This window comes from Gorilla gorilla, chromosome 10 (genome assembly GCF_029281585.2).
Source record: "Gorilla gorilla gorilla isolate KB3781 chromosome 10, NHGRI_mGorGor1-v2.1_pri, whole genome shotgun sequence".
NCBI classification, from domain to species: Eukaryota; Metazoa; Chordata; class Mammalia; order Primates; family Hominidae; genus Gorilla; species Gorilla gorilla.
The window spans coordinates 144,152,835-144,177,704 of record NC_073234.2 but is presented as its reverse complement, the minus strand read 5'-3'; the positions used below and the strand labels follow the sequence as shown (position 1 = coordinate 144,177,704).

The window sequence follows — 24,870 nt, the reverse complement described above, 5'->3', positions numbered from 1 at the left end:
TAATATTCCAAAAAAAGGGGAAGCTACTGGCCTAGAAATGCCACTCACACCCATGCCTATGTGACTGGCAGATTCTCATGAGCACAAGGTTTCCTGCTGTCTCGCCTCCTCCCCAGGGCAATAATGACATCCTCTCCCCTTTGTGTGCCCACAGCAAACATAATCCCACAGACGGCCTTATTCTTGACTTAGCCATGGGTACTTCTATTCTGCTTCCAAGAGTGGGAACTCCCATGAATAGAGGAGGGTGAAATGTGCAATCCTAATCGTAAAACAGACAGTCCATATCCACTGGGCACTCGCTGTGGGTCAGGTGTTGTTCGCAGTTATTACAGAACGCATTTTCTCCTCTTCCACAAAGTAGGTTGGGTTATGCTTCCTGCCCAAAGAGAGGTTAAGAACTGTGCTCACATGCACGCATATGTTCATCACAGCACTATTTACAACAGCAAAGACATGGAGTCACAATAGCGAAGACACAAAGTCAACCTAAATGGCACCTGATCCACAGCAAGTGCCCAGTGGACACAGGCTCTCCACTTTGTGATTAGAATTGCATATTTCAGCCTCCTCCATTCATCTAGGAAAAACTCTCCAGACCATTAATGATAAACTGGATAAAGAAAATGTGGTACACACACACCGTGGAATACTATGCAGCCATAAAAAGAACCAGATCCCATCCTTTGCAGGGACCAGATGGAGGTAGAGGCCATTATTCTTAGCAAACTGACACAGAAACAGAAAACCCAACACTACATGTTCTCACTTCTAAGTGGGAGCTAAATGATGAGAACACATGGGCAGATAGAGGGGAATAGCACACACTGGGCCTATTGGAGGGTGGAGGGTGGGACCAGGGAGAGGATCAAGAATAATAACTAATGGGTACTAGGCTTAATAGCTGGGTCATGAAATAATCTGTACAACCAACCCCCATGACACAAGTGTAGCTACGTAACAAACCTGCACATGCACCCCTGAAGTGAAAATAAAAGTTAAAAAAATAAAAAAAAGAAATATGTCCAGTCATATCGTTAGGAAGAGGCAGGATCAGGGCTGGAACTGCTGTGGCTTTAGAGCTGAGCTCTTGACCACTGTGCTAGGGACCCCCTAGAACAACCACTGCCAGAGCCCATTTTATCAGCCCCACAAAGACCATGATGACTCACCCTCTGCTGAAAAAGTCAAGTAGCTGCCTCCTTTCCTCCCTGCCTTTTTCACAGCAAACCAGGTCTGACCTTGTGGCCTTCCTGGACCTTTGTCCCCACCCATCCCGGACACTGTCATTGCAGCCCAGGGAGGCAGCAGCACCCATTCCATGGACGGGGCATGGGAAAATCCTACCTGCTGAGCCAGAGATACAGCAACAAAGCTTGTGTGCGCTCTGAGCACTGGATGGAGATGTCGCCACTCAAAACCAAAAGCCCACACTTGGGTGTGATAACTACCTCTGTGGTATGCAAATTGGGAGAAAGGAAACTCACTTGAAGTTGGACCTGTGCAAATGCAAATACAACCTCCTTCAGAACAAAACAAAGCCGAGCAACCAGGGCTCAAGAGGTGCTCATGATACAAAGAAAGAAAAGTTACAACCTGTAGGTGGAAAGGCTGCACCGGGAGGGGGTGCGTTAAACATTTACACAGGAAGGTGAGCAGACTGATATGTGAGATCATAGAAGACTCCAAAGGCTATAACTTAAAGGAAACCAACAAAAAACAATAGTCTATGAAATAAAACAATAAATAATAAATGTTATTTATGAAATAATAACATTTCATAATAAATAAATTTCATAATAAATGTTATTTATGAAATAACATAAAATGAACCAACAAAAATAGTCTATGAAATAAAATTAAAAAGAAATTAAAAATTTAATTAAAAAATTAAAGAGACATTAAAAGGAGTTGAAATTGTCTCAATAAAAGCAAATGGGGGCCAGATGTGGTGGCTTATGCCTGTAATCCCAGCACTTTGGGAGGCCGAGGTGGGCGGATCACCTGAGGTCAGGAGTTCAAGACCAGCCTGGCCAACATGAGGGAACCCCATCTCTACAAAAAATACAAAAATTAGCAGAGCATGGTGGTGGGTGCCTGTAGTCCTAGCTACTCAGGAGGCTGAGGCAGGAGAATTGCTTGAACCTCGGAGGCAGAGGTTGCAGTGAACCAAGATCGCACCACTGCCCTCCAGCTGGGGTGACAGAGCAAGACTCTGTCTCAAAAAAAAAAAAAAAAAGAAGAAGCGAATGGAAGCAGAGCAGGAAGGAAGGGGTGCAAAGAGCCACGTAGAATTTCTAGAAATGAAAAACACAGTCACTGAAATCAGTGACTCAATGGGTGGTTCGAACAGCAGATGAGACATGTTCAAGGAGAGAATTACTGCAGTGGGAGACAAAGCCACCCACGTTACCCCAAATAGAACCACAGGCATATCAAGAAATAAAACTGTGAAGGGCAGGTGAACAGACATAAAGGAGAGAATGAGAATGTCCAACACTTGTTTGGTAGGAATTCCAGAAGGAAAAATTGGAGTAGCCTGGGAGCAGCCAGTGTTCACAGCAATGATGACTCTACATCCCGCAGGACCAAGGAAGAATGCTAGCAATTAAAAAAAGAATTCTGATGACATCGTTTGAGCATCTGCATGTAGCTGTAGCTGAAGATCCAAATGCTTGGACATGAACTGATACATTCTGCTGTGTGTGAAGGCAGCTTGAGTTGGATTGGGTCATATCACTTGTGTTGGTAAGCCCTGGCCAACACCAGCTGGCTCTGAGGGGTGAGCCTGTGTAGGAAGTTTTAGGAGGGTGTGGAGTTCTCTTTGGGTGGCTGCCCATTCAGCTCCTGCTAGCTCAACTTTCAATGATCAACTTTGCTTTTTTTTTTAAACATTTTTTGCCCAAGGTCACTCTCTGGCTTCTGGAATCTATGTGGTTGTGCCTACAGCAAGATGTGCCAAGGAGTTAATAACTGCTGTGGGCAGCCCTCAATGAAGGACTAATGGAAGTTGTTATATTTATCCCAGATCCCTTGCCCCTCAAGTGCAGTAACTCTTCTGGCCTTCCTAGACCGGCATACAGTCACCCAGCAGACAGGAGCTCCGGCTGCCCTTGGCGGTGGCTGAGTTGGTAATACACTCTACTGGTTGCATTTCTCTTCCTTCCATCACCCCCGACTTCTCTACTGGTATTGTCTTCACCACCTGAATAAACTACTTGCACCTGAATCCTTGTCTCAGGCTCAGCTTCTGAGCAGACCAAAACTAAGACGGAAGAGATGGCTCAGGGATGTTGGTGCTCACCCTCGTCTCCTCTGTCCATATCAGCTGATGAATCACACAATCCAATAAGTCCTTCTAATGCCTCAACCTCATGCATGAATACCAAGTGATTTCTCCTTTCATTTTTCTATCCTACTTTCTTTAGTGCAAACAAGGCTTGGGGGAACATGCAGGCTACTACCCTCTATTTGTAGGTGTAAAAACCATTCAGGTTTTCTATGTCAAAGTTGAAAATATCATGAACAAGGTGCCAGCCTTCTACACTCTAAAGGGTGAGATAAAAGACTGAACAGTGTGCAAGTTCATCGTGGCTGACATTTCATCTTGAATAATTTTTCTTCACAAACTAGATGGGGAAAGAAGTTAACATAAAACAAGCCCCTGAACAGCAGACAATCGGAATTAAAACCTCAGAACACCGTTGGCTTGCCAAGATCCATCTCCATCAGCCCTGCTGCATGATTGAGACTAACTTCTTCCATTAGCTCATTACAGAGAGGCTGGAATGTAGTGTTTCATCAGGAGAAGCCAGCGCATTTCCCCAAAGATGAGAAATTCTGAATGACTTAAAATAACACATGCCCAGAAATGATTTAGAGCTCTATCCTTTCAAGAGTCGTGTCTGCAAATCAGATGAACTACATCCACAAATCCCCCTGAGTCGGTGCTAGGGGACACCAATTACTGTCAGCTGATGAAGACAGATGGGCGACAGGAGATGGGGAGCGGCTGGCCATACCCCATGCCAAGGGGGTTGCAATGCCAATCGTCCACCCTAATTCATTATCCATTCTCAGCAAATAGCTTCATGCTTTCAGCTTTCTCTCTCCCACTTTCCTCTGCTCTTTTTTCTTCTAATCCCAAATGTGAGAGTATTACTCTGCTCTTTGTAAACCAGAAAACACCATGTTGATTTCCTGGCCCATCTGCCCCCAAAGAAGACTTGAAGAAGCCAGTGCTGTGGGCTGGATGAGGACCTGCATGCACCCCAGGTCCCTCCTGCTGACACTCTGGGGCAAAATCAGGTAGCAACTCTCTCCTCGTTAGGCAGAATTCCTGGAATGGCCCACCAAAGATGTTCTGCGCCAGTCCCCAGAACATGGGCATGGGATGAGTGACTGCTGTCATGATTATGTTATATTGTTACATGGCACAGGTGATAGAGTGGTCTTCCTGGATTATCTGGGTGAGTCCAGTGAAATCACATGAGTCCTTAAAAGCTGAGCGATTTCTCTAGCTGGTGACAGAGGGGAAGGTGGAGAGACTGGAAGCATGAGAAAGACTCCATGCATTGTTCCTAGTGTTGAAGCCGATGAAGGTAGGGTGGGGAGTGAGAAGGAACGCAGGCTGACTTGTGGAACTAAGAGAGGATTCCGGCCAGTAACCTGCCAAGAATTGGCAACCTCAGTCCTATAACTGCAAAGATCTGGATTCTGCCACCACCCAAATAATTCTGGAAGCAGATTCTTCCTTAGAGCATCCTGGTAAGAACTCAGGCAACCAACACTGTGATTTCAGCCTTCTGATACTCTGGGCATGAACCCAGCTGAGCTCACCCACCGCACTGTGAGCTAATAAGTGCGTGTCATTTTCAGCTGCTAAGTGTGTGGCCGTCGTTACATAGCAGCAGATAACGGGCACATCTCTGAGCACTGAGCATCATCACTCTAGCTCTTCATTAGACCCCACTACTGGACAAAGCAGCCACATGGATTTTGCACAGTCTGCACTGCTTGCTTATAACACCAGCCCAGCCCCTGTAGGCATTTGAGTTTGGAGTCCTTGAACTGCACTGAAATCCTGCACTATGGCTGGAACTTTCCAATCCCCCCTAGAAGAACACAAGCCCCTAGACTTTGTCACCATGCCTGCTCCCTTAACCATCACTGCTCTCTGTTCTCATCATCATGCCTCTGCTTTGTAGCACTATCGTGTTCCTGCTAGTGCATGTCAGGGGATCCTAACCCCTACTATTAACCCCTGTGCCCTGTCACCTGTCCCAGCCACATGACAGCTCCTCCAGCATTGCTCAGTCCATAGTGGGATGTGGATTTAATCTGAGCTTCCTCCCCAGACCGCCTGCCTGTTGTGGCCGCAAGTCACCAGAAGAAACTGGGTTTGACGCAGAGTATTCTGAGTCAAGACTGTCTGCTCTGATGGAGCATCCAAGGCTCTGTATGCTTTCACTAAAATAGTGATCATAATAACAGCAGCCATTCCCAGGAAAAGAGCTAACACTGGCTGGCATATGCCAGCCACTGTTTTTAGCAGTCAACCTCGTTAAGCCTAATTTAATTTGAAAATGGACTCTTCACAGGTGTTGTTACTTTCTCATTAAGGATTGAGACACGGGTGAGGCGTCTTGCCTGAGGTTACATAGGTGGTAACCGACACAGCTGTGATACCATCTGGGCCTTTTGGCTCCTAACTTTGTACTCTTCTCATAAGTATTGTTCTAATGATGACATCAGAAGCAGAAAGTCCTGCAGACAAGGTAAACACCCATATGCAGGTTGTTAGGGTCAGACGAGCCCATCCTGGCTGTGTTACGTGGATAACTCTCCCTGCTCTCTTTCTAATTTCCTGTCTTCCAGCCCAATTCTAAGAGTCATTCAGTCACTCAACCAACATTTATTGAGCACCTACTATATGCTGGCCCTGTGATGATCACTGGGGATAGAGCGATGAACAGGGGGCTTGTCTTGTAGAAGCTTATATCCCATGGAGGAGAAACATGCTTTATGTGGTAAGAAATGGGGCTGATTCAGACCCATTCGCTGTGAGCAAAGGCATTTATGAGAAGAGGGTATCATAACTGGGTATGAAAATGAGAAGGAGCCATGCTCAGCGGTGAGGGTGGTGTGTCTCAGGTAAAAGCAACAGCAATTGCAAAACCCCTAAAGAAGTGCAAGGGGAGTGTGTGCCTCAAATAGGATGAGAGAGACTGAGGGCTGCACAAGATAAAGTCAAAGATATAGCCAGGGGCTATGTTGTGTGGGGCCATGTGGGCTGTCAAAGGAATATGGTCTCTTTCTAAGTGCAATGGGAAGTCATTGGAGCATTTTAAGCCAGTAAAAGGCATGATGTGATTTATGGTTTTAAATGCTTGCTCTGCTCTTGAGAAGAGAGGGGAGTGCAGGGGTAAGAACGGCAGCCAAGAGACTTGGTGAGGAGGCTGGTAAATAGTCTGTGTTGCTCAAAAGCTATGTGGGTAACATGAGCACTTTGTCTGCAATGACATGGCTTCCATTGTGGAATATGGTTCTGCTAACCTGCCCCCATTTCTCACTCCACCCTGCCCCTTTGCTGAAGCAGGCACAGTGGCTGACCCTGCTCCCTCTGAACCTCTGGCATTCGGCCCCCTACCTGTTTGGGGGTCCGCAGCACCTCCTCAGCTGTGACCACAGCTGTTATGGCCTTGCTGTTTTCTGCGCTGGGGTAAAGGGCGACAGACAGCCCAGCCACGAGCTGGATGGCCAAGTCTGTCACCGACACTTTGTCATCTAGCACGGTTATTGTCTTCTCTGCCAGGATGGAGTCAGACAGTGGAGACAACACCTGTGGGATTGGCAGGACACAAGGAAAATCCATCACACCTGTTTCCAGATGTTATCCCCTTTCCCAGCAATATTTCTTCCATCCCAACAGGCCTGAGGTCCAGAATACAGGGCAAAGGAGTTACATATCTACCTCACTCTATACACTGGCCCATCCCATGCCTTCATGAGAATCAAAGTTACCCTTTCCCCAAGACACCTTAATTCTACCTGTTGAAAAATTGGAATAGATATTAAAATCCATTCTGTCTTTAAAAGGGAATGACCCCTCCTATTTAGATGAAGTATGCTTGTACAATGCACAACCTGGTTAACTGTACATGGTGATCCTGTTGAACAGACTCATGAAGAGTTGAATTATAAATTTATAAAAGTGAATTATAAATAGTTCACTCCTCCCACCACCACCACAATGTATCCTCTGCCAAAACATTGCTTTCTGCCTCATCTTGTAAGCCAAATGTTGGGCTTGAGATGTCCAGGGGAAATGATGGGAATGTGCTAACCATTTCCACATATGGTGTAAGGATCCTGAATGACATTCCAGAAAGGTGGATTCAGTAGGGTGGGACTTGAGGGATTGAGGAAAAGGCTGTTCATGCCCCATCATGAACTTTTACCATTCTATACACTTCCTTGAGTGAAAAAGAAGGAGCAGGATTTCAAAGAGAGTTTGTTGAATAAGTAAATGGCAGGAAGACAGAATGACTGAAAGAAGGAAGAAATGAGAAGAAGAATCCATGCTTTTTCCCTGGTAGAAGTGGTACATAGAGAAGACCATGGCTATTTCTAAGAAGGCATAGGGGGAATAAGTTAGAAAAGTGTGGACTAAGAAGGAGAATCGGAGGTAGGATGGGGGTGCTGGGAGGTGGTGGGAATGGTGGAGGCAGCCATTGAGAATGAGGTCACACTGGGAGCTAAGAGGGTGCAGCTGCCACCTTCTCCATTCTGTTTGGAAGGAGACTGGACTCAAGATCTGGCCTGGGCTCATCTTCCTGTGTTCCCATGATACACATGGGTTGGGGAATCGGCCACAATGACCTGCCCACCCATTGACTCTCCCTCAACACTGCACACATGCCCAGTGCTGGGGACACAGAGACTCCCAGCTCCCTACCTGGATGGTCGTCATCCCAACCTCTCGCCCAACCAGGACCCGGCTGTCCTGGAGGGTGGCCACGTGAGGTTCCTCCAGCTTCATGAAGTCTGCCACCAGGTGAGTGATGTCGAACTGCCAGTTAGGACTAAGCAGGTAGTTCGGCTGGCCCCATGGACCGGCGCCCTCGGACACAAACTGGGTGAGGACCCGCACGGTGGCGTGCTGGTACTGCAGCGCGCAGCCCCGGCCCCGCCGCTCCTCCTCGTCCTCATCCTCGCTCTCACGAGTGGGCCTTGTGGGAAGGGACAAAGAGCTCTCAGATCCAGGGAGAGGAGTCTAAGACGTTCTTGAGACAGGCAGGCGCTCGCCTCAACCTCAAGGAGACCACATTGAAGACACGAGCGCCAGGACCATGCAAGGGGCACCAAGCCTATCTCTAGGCAGCACTAAGTGATGGGCATCTCTTTCTCAAATACATTTATTGAAAAATAAAAGACAAGGGCTAATATGTACCAAGTCTGCACTGTCTCATAAGTAGTCATTGGACACATGTGGCTATTTTAATTTTTATTAATGAATTATTATTATCTTTTTAGAGACAGGGTCTTGCTCTGTTGTCCAGGCTAAAGTGCAGTGGTCCATCCTAGCTCAATGCAGCCTTGAACTCCTGGGCTTAAGTGATCCTCCTCCTTCAGCCTTCTGAGTAGCTGGGAATACAGGCATGGACTATCATGCTTGGCTAATTAAAAAAAAATTCTGTACAGATGGGGTCTTGCTATGTTGCCCAGGCTGGTCTTGAACTCATGGCCTCAAGTGATTCTCCCACCTTGGCCTCCCAAAGTGCTGGGATTACAGTCCTGAACTACCACACACAGCCCTAAATGTTAATTTAAATAAATAAAAATTAGATAAAAAATTGAACCTCCTCGTCACACTGGCTACAGTCCAGGCATTCCATAGCTACTTGTGCTAGTGACCACCATATTGGACAGAGGGGTTCTAGAACATTCCACCACTGTAGAAAGTCCTATTGGACAGAGCTGTCTTACACATTTGAGATGTGGCAGGTCCCATTTTATGCTTCCACATGTATGAACTCTTTTAACCTCATAACACTATGAGGCAAACTCATAATTATTCTCATGAACAGATGAGGAAACTAAGGCACAGAGAGGTTAGGTAGCTTGCCCATGCTCACAAAGCTAATTAGTGGCAGAGATTGGATTGGAGCCCAGGGAGTCTTAATTCTTCCCCCTCAGGGATGTGGAACAAACTCATTGTCTTGGCCACTCACGACCACAGACTAATCTGAAGGACTGGGTAGATTCACGGCTGTCCTCCCCCATCGGGCCAAATGCCTTCAGCTTCTCCTTGTAGAGATGGATTCCGCATCTCACTGTCCTTACTCTTCTTGAAATGCTCTCCCTTATGAGAAAGGCCCTGGTGCTTGGGGGACTGTCAGGAAAAGAGCCCTGATGGTCTGGGGTGGAGCATTCCAGGCAGGAAGCTGTGAACTCAGGAACACCTTCACTTAGCTAATGTCTGCTAATCCGGGGGTCACAGGGCTGAGAAAACAAGACCCCATACTCTTGCATGTGACAGACAGACAGTCCGGAATCTCAAATAAATTAGAAGCTTTTGGCAAATAGTGATTCCAGCATCCACTAGAAACACAATTAAATTTTATCCAATAATTTGATCTGCACAGAACATTTCAAGCTTATAGATATGCATAAAGCACACGAAAGGACTGACTTTTTTTTGGAGAAAATAAACCAAACTTCAAATTACCTGGTAACCAAGATGCTAAAAAAATGTGTTAACTCCATCATGTCATTTTGGGAGAGCCACTTTCAAGAGACAGCCTCATATAAGCCCCAGTGTAGAGTGAGGACAACCTGGGTTTGACACAAACCTGCTGTTTAGCAGCTTTTGGGCCTGGCTGGGTTATCTGGGAGCCTTGGGGAGATTCAACTGCTGAGATAATACCAGCATCTCTTAAGCATTGGGTGCTTTAGTGTTAAGGTCAGTAAATAAAGTTGTCGTTATGGCTCTAGGGCATCTCCCCATCCGAGGCTCACCTCTTATTGGTCACAATGGGGACCCTCCAGCCCTTTATCTGGCTGAGCTCCGTGTCAGAGACCTCGATCTGCAGGGGCAGCCGGGGCACCCACACGGTGACACGCAGGGGGGCGCTCAGGTACTGGTATGTGAAGTTCACCACCGCATCCATCTTTCCTTTGATCTCTTTGCCATTGACAAAGATGTAGTCACAGCGGTCAGACACCTGCAAAGACAGAGGGAGAAAGGATGGAGGAGAAGTTCATGGGGCCTTGGAGACCATCCTTTTTTTGTTTTTCCTATTATCTTGCAAAGCACAAATGCTTAGTTCTGGTTTCTCCTAAAGCAGAGCCTGAGACAAGGATTTGGTGCACTCAGTTTAATTGGGAGGTGACCCCAGGGAGCAGGGGTGAAGGAGCAGATGAAGAAGACAGAGAAAGAAGAAAACCCAATAGGAAGGTGCATTTTTTAGGCTGTTACAGGGACCATGGGCTCAGTTTTCAGAGGCTTCATGAAAAGTATCTAGAATTGTCCACTTGAGGAGTAAGAGGAGGGAGTATTTTTAGCTACCATTTCTTATTCCTACTGGTTGAGGGCTTGCCCCACCTGGAACAGAAAACAGAAAGCAGATTGAGGTGAGACTGCAATCAAAAAGTGAACTTGAACTTGTACAGAACTGCAGCTGTAGCTGAAATCTGGGTGGGCTGAGTAATTTGATGTCAGCACCAGAGGTTTTCACACCCTGGGCAGTTATGTCTTTTCAGAAAGTAAGCTGCACCCACAACCCACCCCATCCAGCCTCCAAGGATGCAAAGGGCCCGTAGTGCCTTCCTCCCCAGCATGATTCTCACTAATTCTGAGGTCTCTCCCCTGCATGCACATGCAGGCCTGATGCAGGTTCTTCACGGTCCCCAGGCTTTGGCAAGGCTGGTCCCTGTGCCTGGGAGCACCTTCCCATCCCTATTTGCCTGACCTACCCCAGCTCAGGGGTTCCTTATGAGACCCCTTCTATGGTCTTCTATGACCCCGTGGGATTATTTATATAATACGTGTTCATTATGTGAATGGCAGATCATATTAGGGACTACCAACCTATGTTCCCTTTCCCTATGCGCCTCCCTTTTCTCTTCCCCTTTCTGGCAGATTGCTGTCTCAGGAAAGGGATGAGACAGAGCAGAAAGAAAAATAAACACACAGACTAAAAAAAAAAGGTTGCAAGTATTTGGCTTTTGTGTTCCCAGATTATTCATTCAAATATGAATCTATCTACCAGCCCAGAGGGCATTCCCAGTGTAGCAAGGAAACAGCAGAATGATACCTGTGTTCTCAAGCAGGCAGGAAGGGGCAATGTGGACAACAATGAGGAGCCATTGAAGAGGTAACCTGTGCGGACTGTGACTGGTAAAAAATGTCCCCTAGGAACTGTGAACAGAAGATTATAAGACAAGATGTGCCCTTCCCCAAGGCCTTGGCAATAGTTAAGTCCCCTGGAAATTAGACTGGTATTCTGTTTCTGCCACCCTGATGAACTGAAAACTGAAAATAGAAACCAAGTTGGGTTATAGAGAAACAATATGACCCCTGTTGAATAGCCAAGCTTATCAGATGTGATTTAAATTGGTCCCATGTGTCCATATCACCTCTTAAACTAAGAAATCTTTGAAGGCAAAAAGTACATTGTGTTCATTTTTCACCTCTGGGTTCCTTACATCAGCTGCTTATGAAGCAGGAGCTCAGTGAAATGGACATTGCATGGATGAATGGATGGATGGATAGATGGATAGACAGATGAACAGATGGATGAATGCACACACTGATGCATAGACAGATGGACAGATGGAGGAAAGGATGAACAGATGGATGGATGGACAGGTGAATGGGTGGTGGACAAATGGGTAGACAGCTGGGTAGATAGACAGATGAACTGACGGGTGGATGCACACACTGATGGACAGACACATGAATGGATGGGTGGACAGGTGAATGGCTGGTGGACAAATGGGTAGACAGCTGGATAGACAGACAGATGAGCTGATGGGTGCATGCACACACTGATGGACAGACACATGAATGGATGGGTGGACAAGTGAATGGCTGGTGGATAAATGGGTGAATAGGTCGATAGATTGATAGACAGCTGAACAGATGGACAGATGCACACATTGATGGACAGACAGATGGGTGGATGCATGGATGGATGGATGGATAGACGGATGGATGGGCAGGTTAATTGCTGGTGGATAAATGGGTAGATAGCTGGACAGATGGATAGACAGATGAACTGATGGATGGAAGCACACACTGATGCACAGACAGATGGACAGAGGGATGGATGAGCAGGGCCTTCCCTTCATGGGGATGCCTGCTTCAGGACAGTCATCAGGGATCTTGGGGTTGATGGAAGATGCAGTGAGAGACTGAGATGACATGGAGCCAAAAGCCACAAAAACACAAGAAGTTAATTCAAAAATTTCTAGAAAGTGCTCAGGCAGTGTTTCCTAACCTTTCTTTGGTCATTCACTCTTTTGAGAATACACATAAAGCTAATTCTTGCTGGAGAAATGCACACACATACAGTTTAGTGGAATATTTCAGAGTTAATGAAGTCACTCGGAAACCCCTCACATAGCACTTAGCATACTAAGCTATAATTGCTGACTTGCTTATCTGTATTCTGTCTAGATCATGTAGCTTGGAAAGAACAGAGTCCCCTTCTGGGGGGTCTGTGGCCTTGGCCAAATAACATCCAGTGCTGAATAAAGAACTCTTATAATCTGATCACCCTCTCTTTCCCCAGCTTCTGGGAACCATGGATGGCTACTCTGGGCTCAATTTTCATCTTCAACTTGCACTTCTGTTTGGAGAGGCAGCTGGTGAGGGCTGGGCTGAGAGAATTTCCTCCATCTGCTGGGAACAGTGGCAGGGAGCAGTTGGGATGGGAACACATGGATGGATCTTCTCATTCACGGTCAAGAGTGGTTTAAAAATGTTTACATGCTGATTAAAGAAGGAAGGCAATTTTAGTCGCCATCCCAGGCTTGTCATTAGCAGGTAAACACTGTTCTGAATGTGGGAAGGCATTAGCACAACAGTCGAGCAAGAGTTATATCAGTAATCACTTCTTTAATCAATGTTGTAATTTACAGACCATTGACTTTTCTCATTTATTACCTTTCTGAGCTCTGGTGGGAGGAAACCTGGCTGCTCCCGAATATATAAATAATTAAGAGCAATGCCAAGGGTATGAAGTAGCCGTGCATGATAGAGCCATCGTCACTGCTATTCCTGAAGGTGTCATAAATGTCTGGGGACATCTCAGGATGCATTAATCATCTCCTAAGCGGCCAGCAGTGAGAACCATCATATGAAAAAGTGAGCCCACTCACCTACAAAAAGGAACCAAAACCCCACAGGAGTCTTTTTAGTCCCTCGGCTTTGTTTCTCAGACTGCTTTTCATCTTTCATTGTGGATGAGCTGCCCATTGAGAAAACTGCCCACTGAACTCCACTCACTCTGATATTTAAACTATGCGTACAGAATGCGTGGTAGCCATGGCCCAGAAATCAGTGTCTGCCTGTAAGGATCCAGGGGCGGTGGGGTCACGTGAGGCTTGGTGGAGCCACATATGGTCAGTTGCCATATTCCGTTATCACTCAGGCTTTGGCACCTTCCTGAGTCTGCACCTGCCTCCTAGGAAGAGGCTGGGGGTCACTTTCCAAGCGGAAGGCAGAGGCATCTGCCAATCAGCCACGGATGTCCTGTGGGAGCCTGGCCTGAATCGTCATCTAGCCAAACTGGTTCTCAGACTTGAGTGAGCCTCAGGGAGGGCCTGTTGGCATAGACTGCTGAGTATCCGTCTCAGATTCAGCAGGTCTGGGGTGGGGACCCACATGGGCATTTGTAACCAGCGGCTGCGGATGCTGTTGCTGCTGCTGCTCTGGGTACCACTGTGAGATCTACTCCTTGCACCCTCTACATCCCGCTCATGATGGTAGTCATTTAGTTATGATGCTTGGAAGTGCATCTCTGTGCTGACAACTCCTAAACTCCTGTCTCTGGATATCCACCTGCTTCTTCCACGTCTCCACTTGGGTCTCTAATTAACATTTCAAACTTATGTTCAAAAATCAAACTCCTAGTATGGTTTTTGTGCATCTCAGGGCACTGAGGTTGTGCTTGAATGAAGTTCAGATACAGGAAAATCAAATGCACGTTTCTTGTACACCCAAGTTTGTGGACCTGCTCCGTTAATATGAATGAAATGCTCGTACACAGTGACAGTCCCGCTTCACATCTGCAAGGTGCTTTCACGTCATTTTCTTTCTTTTTCTTTGAGCTCAAGTGTTTTATTGCACGATATGATAAATATAGTTAATAATAGCATATTGTACATTTCAAAATTGCTGACAGAAAATTTTGAATGTTCTCACCACAAAAAGTTAAGTATTTGAGATGATGAATATGCTGCTTAGCTTGACTTAATCACTGTGTAAAGAATACATTGTATTCATACATTATATCACTTAGTACTGCATAAATATATACAATTATAATCTGTCAATTTACAATAAAATAAAAAATTAAAAAAGAAAACAGAAAAGAAGCCTGGGCGCGGTGGCTCATGTCTGTAATCCCAACACTTTGGGAGGCTGAGGCGGGCGGATCACTTGAGATCAGGAGTTTGAGACCAGCCTGGCCAACATGGTGAAACCCTGTCTCTACTAAAAATACAAAAAAAAACCAACAAAAAAAAACAACAACTAGCCAGGCATGGTGGTGCATGCCTGTAATCCCAGCTACTCAGGAGGCTGAGGCAGGAGAATCGCTTGAACCTGGGAGGCGGAGGTTACAGTGAGCTGAGATCGCACCACTGAACTCCAGCAAAGAAATGAAAACAGAAAAGAAACCCAATTTTTTAAAAACAATTTTTAAGGCTTTATTTTTTACCATAAAATCAATTTTGCCTACTCTTCCTAGGCCACCAGGTTTCTTCTGGTTATTATTTGCTTGATTTGTCTTTTTCTCTCTTTCACTTTCAGCCTTTCTGGAGCCTTCTGTATCCTGGATGTTCTAGATGCTTTGTAAAAATAAACACTTAGAATGATTTTTCTGTTACAATGTTTCCTCTATAACTCATTGTTCTTTTGCTGGAACTTTTAGCACGTTCATGTGAGTCACAATGGATGTTTTACTTGGATTTCTTTCTACCATATTATTTGTGCCGTCTATTTGTCCATCCTGTTTTCTTTTTGTTTTGCTTTTTTTAATCTCATTTTTTCCTTCTTTGCCTATTGTTTTCACACTCAGTTTTTCTAGAGCTATGGATAGCAGTTATGATCCTATTTTTTAGATGAGAAAACCGAGGCTCGCCATGGTTGCGGCTCATCCAAGGTGGAGAGGTAGAGTGAAAACTGTCAATGAGAGTTGGTTCAAGATTTGACTGGACTGTTTCAGCCATGTTGTTGATACTGGGATTATGGCCTTGGCTGAAGTTGTCCTTCCTGCCATGTGGCTGTTTGAGTCATTTGCATTCCTGTGGGCAGGTGGGCAGGGGAAAGGCAGGTGCTGAGAGAGGCCACTGTCCAGCAACTGTGGCATGCCCGTGGCAAGGGGCCAGTGGTAGTCCGGAACCTCTCCTCAAGTGGCTCTGCCCACATTTCCTCATCCCATCCCCCAGGGGCCACTCGAAAAGGCTGTCTCTTTCCAAGTCTAGGCAGGGAACAGATGGTCCACACAAACCTGGAACTTGAGGATTGCTGATCGAAGGGGTGGGTAGGGTTAAGGGAAAACAGTGTGAGCCGGGAAAGCATGCCAGGGCTTAGAGGTAGGCAGTAGGTTCGTCTGCATCCTCCAAACTCATGTCTTCCTGGAACCTCAGACTGTGAGCTTGTTTGGAAACAGAGTCCTTGCAGCCCGGGGGCCTCTTCTCAACAGTTGCCTCTGAATCTAGGGCTATTGTTGGAAAATGTTTAAATAATATATCCTTTTCAGCTCTGGAAAAATCCTTAAATGATGTACAAGTTCCTCTCTGATGTGCCTGGTTTTCTTCCCTGTGCATCTTCTGTGGGTTTCACACTGCTCACTCGACCCAGCTGCTGGCCTCCCTGCTGGTTCCTGAACATGCCAGGTGCACACCTGCCACAGGGCCTTTGCACGTGCTGTTCTCTTTGCCTGAAGGCTCCTCCCCTACTTGTCTGCCTGATTTGTTCTTCATGTCCTTCAGCTCTTTAATCTGGTGGATCTCAACCTGGGCAATTTTGTCCCCCAGGGGGCATTTGAGCATCTCTGGGCATCTTGGTTGTGATAAATGGGAGGATAGATTTGCAACCGGTATCTAGGGGATGGAGGGTAGGGATGATGGTACTCAACATCTTACAGTGCTAGGCCAGTCCCCTACAACAAAGAATTAACCCACCCCAGATGTCAATAGCACCGAGGCTGAGAATCCCTGCCTTGCTCAAACGTCAACTTCTCAAAGATTCTTTCTCTGACATTTCCTTTTTTTTTTTTTTTTGAGACAGAGTCTTGCTCTGTCACCCAGGCTGGAGTGCAATGGCGCCATCTCGGCTCACTGCAACCTCTGCCTCTCGGGTTTAAGTGATTCCGCTGCCTCAGCCTCCCGGGTAGGTGGGACTACAGGCATGCACTACCATGCCTGCCTAATTTTTGTACTGTTTTTTTTAGTAAAGATGAGGTTTCACCATGTTGGCCAGGCTGGTCTCAAACCCTTGGCCTCAAGTAATCCACCCACCTTGGCTTTCTAAAGTGCTGGGATTACAGGTGTGAGCTACCATGTCCAACCTGACATTTCCATTTTAAATGGCAACTCCCCCGAACCTCCCTTCCCTCTTCCTTGCTTCCTCTCTCTAGATTGCTTACTGCCATCTGATGCACTGTAGATTTTACCTGCTCGCTTTATGTGTCCTCCCTCAGGAGAACCTAAACTCTAGGATGGCGGAGATTTTTGTCTGTTTTGTTTACTGTTGTATCCCTGGGGCCTAACACCTGACACACAGTGGATGCTCAATAAGTACGTGTTGAAGAATGAATGAATGAATCAGAGCTTGCAAACTGGTGGCCTCCCATCACATTTGGACTACACAGTGTTGTTGTGTTTTTCAACAGAGACAGGGTCTTGCTCTGCTGTCCACGCTGGAGTGCATTAGTGCAATCATAGCTCACTACAACTTCAAACTCCTGGGCTCAAGCAATCCTCTTTTCTCAGGCTTCCAAGTAGCTGGGACTACTGGCACACACCACCATGCCCAGTAATTAAAAAAGCATTGTTTTTTAAGAGATGGGGTCTTGCTATGTTTCCCAGGTTGGTCCAACTAATGGGCTTAAGCAATTTTCCCTCCTTTGCCTCCCAAATCTATAGAGCATTAAATGGCCAGAGCTGGTCTCAGCATCAACAGGGTAGAATGTTGCCAAGGTAACCACCACGTGTAGCCTTGGCAGGGAAAGGTGCTCAGGTATCTGGGTCACTGAACACTCCCTATGCTCAGGGAAAACTCAGGGGTAACTGCTCACTCAGTGCCGCCAACACTACCCACCTATCACACACATACACACATATGCACACACATGTACACACACATGCACACACACATGCATGCACATACACATGCACATACACATGCACACATGCATGCACACGCACATGAGCACACATACACACATGCACACACGCGAATGCACGCATGCATGCACACGCATGCACACACAGGAAGAGATGGACTTTTATCAGTGATTGCTTACTTTATAACAACAGCAAACATTCATTGACTGGCCACAGTTATCCAGGCACCATTCTAAGAGGCTCACATGGGTCATCTCTCTGAGTCCACACCATAAACACAGGGGGGCACTATTACATTTATCATATCCATATTGCAAATGAGAAAACCAAGGCATGGACAGGTGATATACCTTGCCCGTGATCACACAGCTGGTAGTCATCAGTCAGGATTTAAACACAGCCAGCCAACCCTAGAGGTCTGCTCTCAGCCATGACACTGAGCTGGCTCTGCACTCAGGGAGGCCCGCCTTCTCCTCCATCATGGACAGGGTCTACTTCCTCTCCCCATTGTTGCTGGACTTGGCTTTGGCCAGGAAAATATGAACAGAAGTGACACCCATGCTTGGACCAGTCCAAGCTTGGACTTAGGAAATGTGTACTTCTGCTAGTCGTTGGAACTTGACCATTAATAGCTACTTCCTCCAAAGTAGCTATTAATACAATCTCTCAGCGTGGGCCCCAGAATGGGACACAAGGAACAAAGAGCTGACCACAGCCCAATGGCAGCGACAGGCCAAACCCAGCAGAGCTCACGCCTTAGGCTGAGCTGTCCGGCCGAGCCCCGCTTACCTGCAAACCCATAAGCAAGAATAAATTGCAATCATCTTGAACAACCAAACGCTGGAGTTGTCTGTTACAAAGATTTGCTGACAGATTCATTCTGCTAAGAGATGGGATGTGGATGATCCTGACTATAACTCTCACGGCCTTTTACATGGCTTCCCCTCTCTTCCTTACCTCCCATTCACCTTTTTATCTTATTCTATTTTCTCTCCTGTTTACGCAGAGGACACTGGCAAAATTGAGAAGAAAGCAGGGTTTGGCAGAGCCCTGATCCCGGATTTAGGAGGCTTCCCAGGATGTGGGAAGACTCCTGTCAGAGCTTCTTGTCCTGGAGGGGCCACCGTTTCAGGACATTCACCAGGACCTGACTTTGGGACATTAGTTTAGAATCCCTTTCCTCTCGTTGCCGGTACCTGTTCTCACCCCAGAGAACATCTGGCATCTCCTGTGCAATGTGCCCTTCCCCTGCAGTGGCCAGAGCTGAAGTTTTACATTTTAAGGAGGTCTCTCTCATTACTACAGCAGTTCTCTCATTACTAAAGTGCATTATAGCTACTTCTTTGACATCACTGGAAGAGAAGGAAAAAGAAAAAGGCAGAGAAAAGTCAGGGCTAAGCAATATTTCTGAGACAATGTCTGTGCTCTTCCCCTCCCTTTTACATCTTGCCCGGTGAAACGATGACCAAACAGAATTCAAATGGCCAGGCAGAAATTTGTTCTGTGATAAATCACACTTTATCCAGCTGACAATGCACAACGCTGCCAAGACTTGGACACATCTCCCGTCGTTCTCGGCTCAGGACTGCTGTCCATGTGGGGGGTTGGCAGCGCTAATGAGCTGCCTGGCCCAGCTTGGGGAGGAGGAAGGGGAGATGGCTGGTTGCCCGCCCCACTTGGGCTGAGGAGACAGGCAGGATTGCAGGTCAGACTAGTAGGGACCAGAGAAAGGCATACTTTCTCACAATAGGATATGCTTCCTTGTAGGATCCAAATGTTGTGGTTAGGAACACAGGCTTGCATCTGTGTTGTGCTAGAGTTTGCACTGCTTTAGGATTCATTTTCCTCGTCTATGAAACCAGGATTCTTTCTTTCAACCAATACTTTCTGTGCCCCTACTATGTGCTAGGTGTTTCTAGGCATGGAGATACAGAAATGAGTGGGAGAGACCAGGATTTCATTTAGAGAGTGAGAATAGATGATAACAAGTAAAAAGAAAATAATTGTGAGCAATAAATGCTACAATAAAAATAAAATAAGAAAACATGACTGAGAATGGTGCAGAGACCTCTCTCGTGAGGTGACGTTTAGGCCGGAGATATGGGGGAAGACGGTTCCAGGAAAAGATTCAATAAGAGGCACCAACATTTATTTATTTATTTATTTATTTAATTTGAAACAGAGTTTTGCTCTTGTTGCCCAGGCTGGAGTGCAATGGCGCAACCTTGGCTCACTGCAACCTCCGTCTTCTGGGTTCAAGAGATTCTCCTGACTCAGCCTCCCAAGTACTTGGGACGACAGGCATCCACCACCATGCCTGGCTAATATTTTGTATTTAGTAGAGACAGGGTTTCACCATGTTGATCAGGCTGGTCTCGAACTCCTGACCTCAGGTGATCCACCCACCTTGGCCTCCCAAAGTGCTGGGATTACAGGCATGAGCCACCGCGCCCGGCGACCAACAGTTATTAAGTGTCTGCTGTATGCTAGTTTCTGTTCTTAGAGTTTATATGTGTGGATTCCTTTCATCTTCACACAAACCATTTTACAGGTGAGGAAATCAAAGAACAGAGAAATCAAATAACTGGTCCAAGGTCTCACAGCGAACAGGAGTTGGAGCTGGATTTGAAAGCAACCATCCAGGTCCAGAAGAGCCTCGCTTAACCTCTCACTTACACCGCGTGAGGGCCTGGAGGTAGGAATAATTGTGGCCTGTTCTAGAAAGAGAAAGAAGGTGGGCAGTACAAGGTCAGAGAAGTAGGTGGAGGGTGTCACGCCGGGAGAGAGCAGTGTCACAGGTTTATCAGGAGAATTAAATAAGAAAGCCCACAAGCAGGGGAATGAGCCCAGTGCCCGCAAATAGGGACACAGTGAAAGCCTGTGGCCAGGCAGAAACCTCCGGCTTGGCAGATGGGACTCTGTGGAGGGCCGGGCAGACAGAACGTATTAGCCCCAGAAGGGTGTTTACAAGGGGGTTGGAAGAGGAGAGTGGGGAGAGGCTTCCAGGATGACAGCCTTAATCAGATCTGACCGCACCACGCGTGCAGTTTCTCTCCCGCAGCTCCTGCCCCAGGTCACCCTCTGCACCATCTGTCTTCTTTCTCCTTAATAAGGCACTCGAGATCCTAAAGCCCTAAAACACAGAGGCGGACGCACAGGGAGGACGGCCATGTGAAGATGCAGGCAGAGAATGCGGTGATGCCTCTACAAACCAAGGAAGAGTGCCCTGTTCCAGACGCTGGAAGAGGCAAGGTGTCCGCCAGCAGCCGTTGCCTGGGATTGTTCCCTGAGGCCTCGGAGGAGGGGTGGCCCTGTCCACACCTTGACTCCAGACTTCTGGCCTCCAGAGCAGTGAGAACGTAAATATCTGTTGTTTAAGTCACCAGTTTGTGGCACTGTGTTGTGGCAGCTCTGGAAAACTGTGACGGAGTGTGTGCACACCACTCCCACCTGGGGCGGGCGATGCTCTGTTTCAATAGCGTTACATGTCTGATATTTTCTTCTTGCATCCGTTTTCTGATTTGGAGTCATTCTTCTGAAGCTTCCTATACACAGAGAGTGTTAATGGCCACGCCAGCAGTGCTGAGGCCTCTCACAGACAATACAGGACCAACGCCTTCCTAGGAGAACCAACGGGCAGCACCTTGCTGGGAGACGCCCAGAGAGTACCCCGTTCTCCCATTCCTCTCGGCCCTTGGCTAGATCGGGAACCACTGCTTGGATGAATGTCATCAAGGAAAACCCATTCATGGGTGGGGCTGACATGGGCTATTTCCCTAACCCAGGCCACATTAGAAATGGAGGGGAGGTGCTGGGACAGGGAACAATCAGGTGACAAAGAATAAGGGGGTGGAGGAGAGGAGCCCCCACTGTCATCCCATGGAGCTCCCTGTGGCCACAGCCCTAGTTTCTTTGGGGGTCTTCCCTTGCCCCACTCCTGTGTAGAGGTTTGGCTGAAGCTCCGCCTCCAGCCAGAAGAGTGAAATCATGTGACGATGGCCTAAGCCAATCAGAGCTTCTCATTCCTAGCCACAGCAACTGGCTCAGAGGTTAGCCCAGGACCTAAGCGGGAGCAATCAGAGGAGACCTCGGGATTTTGATTCAAGCCAGGCCACACAAAAGGTACTTGCTCTTTTCTGCTAGATTTCTACCTGTAAAGATACCATCTGGGCCGGGCACGGTGGCTCACACCTGTAATCCCAGCACTTTGGGAGGCCAAGGTGGGTGGATCACTTAAGGTCGGGAGTTCGAGACCAGCCTGGCCAACATGGTGAAACCCTGTCTCTACTAAAAATACAAAAAAAAAAAAAAAAAAATCCAGGCATGGTAGCGGTCACCTGTAGTCCCAGCTACTCAGGAGGCTGAGGCAGGAGAATCACTTGAACCCGGGAGGTGGAGGTTGCAGCGAGCCAAGATCATGCCACTGCACTCCAGCCTGGGAGATAGGGTGAGACTCTGTCTCAAAGAAAAAAAAAAAGATACAGTCTGGTAGCTGTCTGCAGCCATGGTAGGACAGGACAACTTGTCAGAGACTGTGATCAGTATGGAGAATGCTAAGCCAAGTGATGGAAAGTCAGAAATGACATAAAAATACTGATTACTTCATTTGAGCCCCTGGATCCAGCCATCCCGGAAGCCAGGAAATCTCTTACAGTTCAGATATAGGAACCCCTAGATGTTTTCCCCCTTAACTCAGTTTGGGTCTGTTAACCAAAATCATCCTCTCAGATATAAGGGGTAATTTTACTGGATATCTTCACCAGCCCAGACCCATCGGTGCCACTCTTTCCACCAGCCTCTCAGGAAGGAGGACAAGAGGAGAAACATAAAAAACGTATAAAAATGAAAAACAGGCCGGGTGTGGTGGCTCACACCTGTAATCCCAGCACTTTGGGAGGCCAAGGTGGGCAGATCACTTGAGGTCAGGAGTTTGAGACCAGCCTGGCCAACATGGTGAAACCCATCTCTACTAAAAATGCAAAGAATTAGCTGGGCATGGGATTCATGCCTGTAATCCCAGCTACTCAGGAGGCTGAGGCAGGAGAATTGCTTGAACCCAGGAGGCAGATGTTGCAGTGAGCCAAGATTGTGCCACTGCACTCCAGTCTGGGTGACAGAGCAAGATTCTGTCTCAAAAAAAAAAAAAAAAAAAAAAAAAAAAAAAAAGAAAAGAAAAACATAAAAAAGTTGTCATTAGGCTCACAAAGCCTGGTCATGATTAATCCTCTAAGAGGAAGCCCAGTACTGTAAGAAGACAATTCGAAGTACACTGAGAGCAAGCAGCCTGGCTGAGTTTCAACTCAGATACATACACATTTGCTATTTAATATTTTTTGCTGCTATTTAATATTTTTCTTTTATTCTATTTTCTGCAACCATTTAAAAAATATTTCCTGGGGACCCTGCCCATATCCCCATGGCCAGTCTATGTGTTGAGGTCTTGGCCTCGGCCACACAGTTAAGTGGTGTCCATCACACTCCTGTGGCCACAGGATTGGTCCAGGGATGGTCACATGGCTCAGCCTGGCTCAATGACAGAAAGCCCCAGGATTTCTGATTGAGTGACAGCAGTGTCTCATTTCCACTGGACTTGAACCTGGGGAGGTGTGGATCTAGAGCCTCCAGGGGCCTCCATCTGGGGCTGAGAAGGCATCTGCACAGTTGAAGGCAGAGCTGAGAGGTGCAGAGAAATTGATCTGTGAATTCACCTGTGCCTGAAGCCAACACTGCCCTAGACCTTTTATTGACAAGACAGTTTCTTCCTTTACTTATTAAGCCAATTTGAGGGTCTGAACTGTTCAACTACTGTACACTCCTTGATAAAGATATGATGGGTTGGCATCAAATGCTGTTAAGACCAAACCCTGGTTCTCAAATTCGTTTTAGCAGAGGGGTCAAAGTGGGACAGGAATGATAGGATCTGGCAGGAGAAAAAACAAGAATAGAAGAACTGATTTCCAGAGCTACATCTTCCCCGAGGCTAACCAGACACCTGGGTCTCAAACTGGACTGTATCCCGTGCTTCGTGAACCTGACCAGAAACTTTTCATCAATGCAGAGAGCAGCTGCAAGGTCCGTGAGACTTAAAAACTTCTCTTTCCATTTAAGTGCACTCATATGGAGCCCTATTTGGCTCCAGTAAAATCTGACTCATCAGTAAATGGTCTTATGTTCCATAAAAGTCTTTTATTAGAACAGGATATTATTTGTAGCTTAAATCAGAGGGTCAGAACAACCTGATCTTTTTGGCCAGTTCTAGGGCAAAAAAGGTTTATCCATCAACCTCTCCTAGGAACGAACGTGTGGCATAGCTCCTACCAGACAAAGGTTTTGATTCTGTGCTTCCCATAGAACTTTCTGTGATGATGGAAATGTCCCATATGTGTGCCGTCCCGTGTGGTAGACACTAGCCACATGTGGCTAATGAGCACCTGAGATGTGGCTAGAGTGACTGAGGAGCTGAAATTTTCATTTTATTCAATTCGAACTAATTTAAATAGTCACACATGCTTAGTAGCTGTCATACTGGGCAGCACAGCTATAGGTAAATCTTAATATCAGTCTATGATGACAGCATATTCCCATACTTGCCTGAGCCTGCTGGGAATTTGAGGCCATGTGGGCTTGGTGATCAGGCAGACCTGAGTTCGAATCCTGGCTCTGCTACTAATCAGCTGTGCGGCTTTGGGCCAGTCACTCAGCTTCTCTGGGCCTGAATTTCCTCATTTGTAAAATAAGACTTAGAGTAGTACCTGCCTCATACTTTCTCGAGTGATCTACTTAAACCCCAAACCAGAATACCCTGCAGTGTCATATTGCTCTGAGAGTAAAACAAAATTCTGAACACAGACTCCAAGGCCTTGGACAACCTGGCCCTGCCTACTTCATGCATCTTAACGTTTTCTCTTCCTCTTCTTACTCTTCATCCTCCTTCATCCTGGCTGTTCTTTTGTTCCTTGGACATGCAAAGCCTGTTCATACCCCGGGGCCTTTGCACTTGCTGTTCTTTCTGCTTGGACAGCTCTTTCCCAAGCTCTTGGCATTTAGATCTCAGCTCAAATGCTACCTCCCCAGAGAAGCTTCCATGATGGTTGACCATGAACTAGCCCTGTGAATCCTCTCCTCATCCCATTACCCTCTTGGTTTTCTCCATAGCATCTACAATATTTGAAATGAACTTGCTTTTATGTTTGTTTACTTATATACTTTCTATCTCTGCTATTACAGATAAATTTGTGGAAGTGGGGTTCTGGCGCAGTTGGTTCATGACTGTATCCCCAGAGCATGGTA

General features: G+C 46.8%; 1 protein-coding gene across 1 annotated transcript in view; it reads right to left on the bottom strand.

Annotated features, from left to right (window-relative positions):
• The window catches only part of TMEM132C (transmembrane protein 132C), a 444,401-nt gene that overhangs the window by 3,767 nt on the left and 415,764 nt on the right, over positions 1 to 24,870 (bottom strand). The window contains exons 6-8 of the mRNA XM_055359198.2: positions 10,021 to 10,226; positions 7,958 to 8,231; positions 6,650 to 6,841 (exon numbers count right to left, since the gene is read on the bottom strand). Coding sequence (XP_055215173.1) covers positions 6,650 to 6,841; positions 7,958 to 8,231; positions 10,021 to 10,226 — 672 coding nt within the window. The remainder of the gene's footprint in view (positions 1 to 6,649; positions 6,842 to 7,957; positions 8,232 to 10,020; positions 10,227 to 24,870) is intronic.